Source organism: Wasmannia auropunctata, unplaced genomic scaffold (assembly GCF_000956235.1).
Source record: "Wasmannia auropunctata unplaced genomic scaffold, wasmannia.A_1.0 LD336111.1, whole genome shotgun sequence".
NCBI lineage: Eukaryota > Metazoa > Arthropoda > Insecta > Hymenoptera > Formicidae > Wasmannia > Wasmannia auropunctata.
This window is the reverse complement of record NW_012026779.1, coordinates 224,381-229,250: the sequence shown is the minus strand read 5'-3', so window position 1 is coordinate 229,250 and position 4,870 is coordinate 224,381. Positions and strand designations below refer to the sequence as shown.

The 4,870-nt window shown below is 52.4% G+C and overlaps 1 protein-coding gene across 1 annotated transcript; it reads right to left on the bottom strand.

Annotated features, from left to right (window-relative positions):
- Window positions 1-1,039: 1,039 nt before the first annotated feature.
- LOC105450213 lies at window positions 1,040-3,385 on the bottom strand. The gene has a single exon (XM_011689963.1). The coding sequence runs from the start codon at window positions 3,383-3,385 to the stop codon at window positions 1,040-1,042; it is 2,346 nt and encodes a 781-aa protein (XP_011688265.1).
- Window positions 3,386-4,870: the final 1,485 nt, after the last annotated feature.

The following is a 4,870-nucleotide window of genomic DNA, read 5'->3' as shown; positions in this document are numbered from 1 at the left end:
AGAAGGTCCCTCCACGCGCCCCTTTTGGCCTCTTTAATCGCCACTCTGAGCTTTTTGCGGGTCTTTGCCAGCTCGGTCTCCAGGGCAAGTACTGTGGCATGCCTTCTTTTCCGGTTCCTTGTGACCTTTCTCCTGAGCGCGATACATTCTTTGCGGAGGGTGGCTATCTCATTGTTCCACCAGTACACTGCCTTCCTCTTCCCAACCTTGTGCCTGGTCATGGCCAGATCCGAGGCCCCCTCCAGTGCATCCTGCAGATGGTTTGCCATGGCCTCAGCGCTTTCATCCTCGAGAACTCCAGGCCAGTATGATATCATTAAGCTGGCCCTCAATAATTCTGGTTGGAGACTTCTCGCGTTCCATCTGGGGAAGCTACGTGGGACCCGCAACTCCGGTCTATCTCTGCTACCTCTCATTCTGAGGAAGATCAGCCTGTGGTCCGAGAGTGATTCCTCTTCATCCGCCAGTTCCCACGACCGAACGGCAGGCAACGCTGCGGGGGAGGCCCAGGTCAGATCGATCACCGAGGTGCCCTGCGGTCTGACACAGGTGGGGGCTCCTCCCTCATTTAAGAGCCTTAGGTCCAGAGTTGCGGCCCACAAGGCAATTACGTCCCCTCTCCTAGTTGGGCGCGTGTCCTCCCATAGGTGTGAGCGAGCATTAAAGTCCCCCATTACAATAAGGGGGGTCTTCTGATAGGTCGTGATGACGTCACTGATGGATTGCAAGTACGCCCTGAATTCATTGAGTCCCTTGTTAGGAGAGAAGTAACAAGAGGCAACCGTAATGCCCTCCCAGCTGACCACGACGAAACCGTCTCCGCGGCCCAGCATAGTCACGCGTCCCGTAGTCGAGCCTTGCCAGGTAATGGCAGCCAGGGGTGGGTCCTCCGCGGAGTGAACCCAGCGAGGGTCGGTCGGCACAACGTAGGGCTCCTGGATGCAGGCCAGTCCGCAGTCCTTCTCAAGCATAGTTTGCATGAGAAGGTCCTGCGCCCCGACTGACCTGTTTAGGTTCGCCTGCACTAACGTTAACCCAATCATTGTTGGCTTGATCCAGCCTCCGTCCTCCGATCAGCTGGTTTTCGTTGAGGTAGCGGGCTCTCGGCCGATTTCCTCCGAGATAGTGGACTCTGATTTTGGTTCGTCTTCGGAGGGCATGGTGGGCATGCGTCCGAGCCGGCCCTGTGGTCGTGTCTACGCCCCTGCTCCCTGCAGATTGGACAATCTGGCGGCTTGCCACACTCTCTGGCTCTGTGTCCTTCCGCTCCGCAATTAAAACAGCACGTAGAACGATCTATCGTGCTGGGGCACTTCTCCCTCACGTGGCCGGTGGCAAAGCATTTGAAGCATTGGACCGGCCGCTTTTTGAGCAAGTCCACCCTGGAGGTGGACCACCCCACTCGCAGTCCACCCTCTTGAGCCAAATCCATCGCTGCGCCAAGCGGGCATTGCGCCCAGACTGTGCGGAATCCGTTTCGCGTGATTCTATACTGACCAAGTCGGATGTCTTCCACCGCGCATCCACCCTTGTCAGCCATAGCCGTTTTAACTTCCTCCGGGGTTAATGAAGCATCCAACCCCGAGAGACGAATCTCTCCCCTCAGAGACGGCCTCGCAACACGAACCTCCGAGTCCCCGAAGGTCTCCCTCAGCTTAGCCGCGAGCGCATCCGCTTTGGGGGACATGTCTTTGCCGGGAATCTCCACCAGCACCGCCCCGGACATCGTTGTTCTCAATCTTGTGTGCTGAATACCTATGTCCTCCAGTTTGACACTGTCCCTTGCCTTTTTCACCACATCCGCAAATCTCATGCTTCCGGGGAAGGACAGAGTCACAGCAGATGATCTGGGAACCCTCCTTCGGGCAGTTCCCACATTCTCCCTCTTGGCTACAACGGGTCTAGGCCGTTCCTGAGCCGGGGCCACTGGGAGTGGGTCCTCATCAGTTGCCGTCGCGTTGCATTCCTCCATGCGCTCCTTAAAGCTCTTTCCCAGGGCGTTAGGCACTTCATCTCTCGGGGCACGGGACTTCCGTTTTTGCTGTCTCTTACTGACAGACTTTTGGCGTCCCTTGCCATCCTCGTCCGTCATCGGCTCAGCCACTGTAGACGATGAGGGCAGTCTCTCCGGGAATCTGGTTCCCTGTGTCCGTCGGGGGCCGGGTTCAGCTTGGGGCCCGCGCCTATCCGCCCCAGGGAGATGCTCCCTGATAGCGCCAGCCACAGCCTGGCTGATGGCTGTAGTGAGTCTCGCAAAGAACTCTTCCCCAATAGGTGGGCCCACAGTGCTAGGGCGAGGGGGAGAGCCTCTCAATCTTGCCGGAGTTCGTCGGGCATCCTCCAGTGGTCCCACTTCCATCAAGTGAGACATTTCAGCCACAGGGCTGAAAAACTCCGCCGAAGGTCCCGGCGATCTCATTTCGCCCTGGGCCCCATCCTCCTTGGCATTTCCAAATAGAGGCGCTCCATTACGCAAATCCTCCAATTGCAGCTTAAGTCGCTGGTTTTCCTCTTTGACGGTCTTCATTTCATTCTGCAGCTCAAGGATTTTAGCCCTCATGAATCCAATATCTCCCTCCATGGAAGCCCTCATGGCTAATACCTTAGTGGCTTCAGCAGACGCCGCCACCTTCACTTTCATTTGGCGCGTGAAGGATCCTTTAATATTTCGTGATTTCCGACGGTATTCCTCAACTTCGCCTAACCAGTCAGTGACCCGAGCCGCCATATCGGCGGAGGAGAGTTCCTCTATCTGATCCAGGAGGTCCTCCACATCCTGTCTTTGGGCATCAGTGAATCGGTTCAGAGTTGTTCTTTCATCCTCATCCGTGTCCTCAGGTGAGGACTTACGTTTCCTCTTCTTACTAGCAGACGAATCTGAATTTCTCCTGGACCTTGTGCCCGGCGTGTATGATACCAACTCAATATCAGGGTTGCGGGGGGTAGTAGGTCTCGATGATGGCCCAGCCTCATATGTCGACACATATTCCAGCTCCGGGGACTTAGGTCGGCTAGGAGCTTCCGTCTTCTTCTTTTTCGCTTTGTCGATCTTCTTAGGTTTCTCAAAAACCTCGTCCTCAGTTTCGTCCATACTAACGTCAGTGTTAGATAACACAATCTTGCCTTCAGGCTTTTTGATAACCTTAAGGTTAACTCTTTCCATCTTCACGATAGCAGCCATGGGCGAAGGGGTCGTGGTCCCCCCCGCCCCACTCCCCTTGCTCGTTGTCGACGCGGGGGGACAGGGACAAGAATCCCCCTCGCGCCGTTCTTCAGGGTTCCGAAGCCCCGAAGGTGAGTTATCCATATTTTGACCTTCCATATTTAGTTTTTCTTTGCAGTTTTTGTCAAGAGGACCACTTCTCTTGCCCCTTTTGCCAGTCATACTCGGAAAGTGGGGTTCACGAGTATGTGAGAAGGATCTTGAAAGTAACAGCCACTCGTCAGCGTTGGTGCCTCCCAGGAAACAGCGTTGCACGCCTTACAAGGCGTGTCACTAGGGGCTAAGCCGGTACTCAGAGTGATTCACTAAGTCTTGTTTCAGATGCCGTATTGCTATTGCAATACTTTTGCAATAGGCCACTCTTCTACAGGGATCAAGCACCTGTCTGTCAGTCACTGCGTGCCCACTGAACCGGAGGAGGAGCGAAGCTCGACTCAACTACCCGGAACACGGGGCAGCCTTCTAAAGACACTTGTCACCGTAACTATATAATAGTCTAACTTAAGGTAATTAACTCAACTAAATATAGTAATCTAACTTAAGAGTAATTAAGTCAACAGAACAAACAAATCGAATAACACTAGCGTTAACTAATAATAATGATGAACCAATTAACTTAACGGCAAGGTAAAGAAATTCAATTCTAATACTAATATAACAAAACTTATTATTATAGATAACGAAATTCAATCAAGGAACTCAAGAAAACTCATAAACACGAATAATAATACCTATATACACTATCCTGTATCAGGTCCTCGTCCTATATATATATACAATGTCTATTACTACTTATAACCTTAGTGTCATTACTGGTGCCAACGCCGGCACCACCCGCAAACGAGAGGAAACCCGCAAGGGCCCGTCACTGAATTCGGCCCTACAAACAGTGCCTAATTTTCAACTCCGGAATTGATACAGTACTATCGCACTGTGCAGCTCTCTGTTCAGCGTTAAGTATGGGGCCGCATACACCGGTAAGCTAAACCAGCTATGCATCCAATTTACGAACACATTTACGATTTACTATAAAAGAACTAACATAAGAACAGGCCTTGAGTGGTTTCCGTCGTGAGTACCATCATCCGTAATGCCTCGTGCACCTTTGTATTTAGGTAGCTAAATTGGGGCTTTCATATACAGCGCGGCAAGAAGGTGAGTATATTTATAGCCCAAAATCCCGTCAATGAGTCTATCCCTTGGATATACAGGCAATTCGCGCAATCACTCATCCGTAATCACTATTCGTTACTGTTATGTACGAGTATGTACGAGTATTCACATGAAAACGCGGCCTTACGTTAACTTCAGATCCTACACGGTGCGTTCTAAAAGCCGGACCCGATACAAAGCGCCGGCACGCGTCTCGACACTACATACCCCATGGTCGGTCTCGTGTATGTGCTGCTCGCTAAGTGGCACTTGCTATTCACGTGCGCACATTGTCTATGCCGGAAAATTCACAGCAATGTTTACGCGCGCGATGCACACCCGCTCCAGGAATGAGCAACCCCCTTTACGACAATTATATCCCGCAGATAATCCGGGCACAAGGCATCCCGGAGATTAATAATATGAGCCCCAAACCTTATCGGCGGCCGGAACTCCACCGTTGCTGCGGCCAGGCGGGCCGGGCTCTTACCTGTG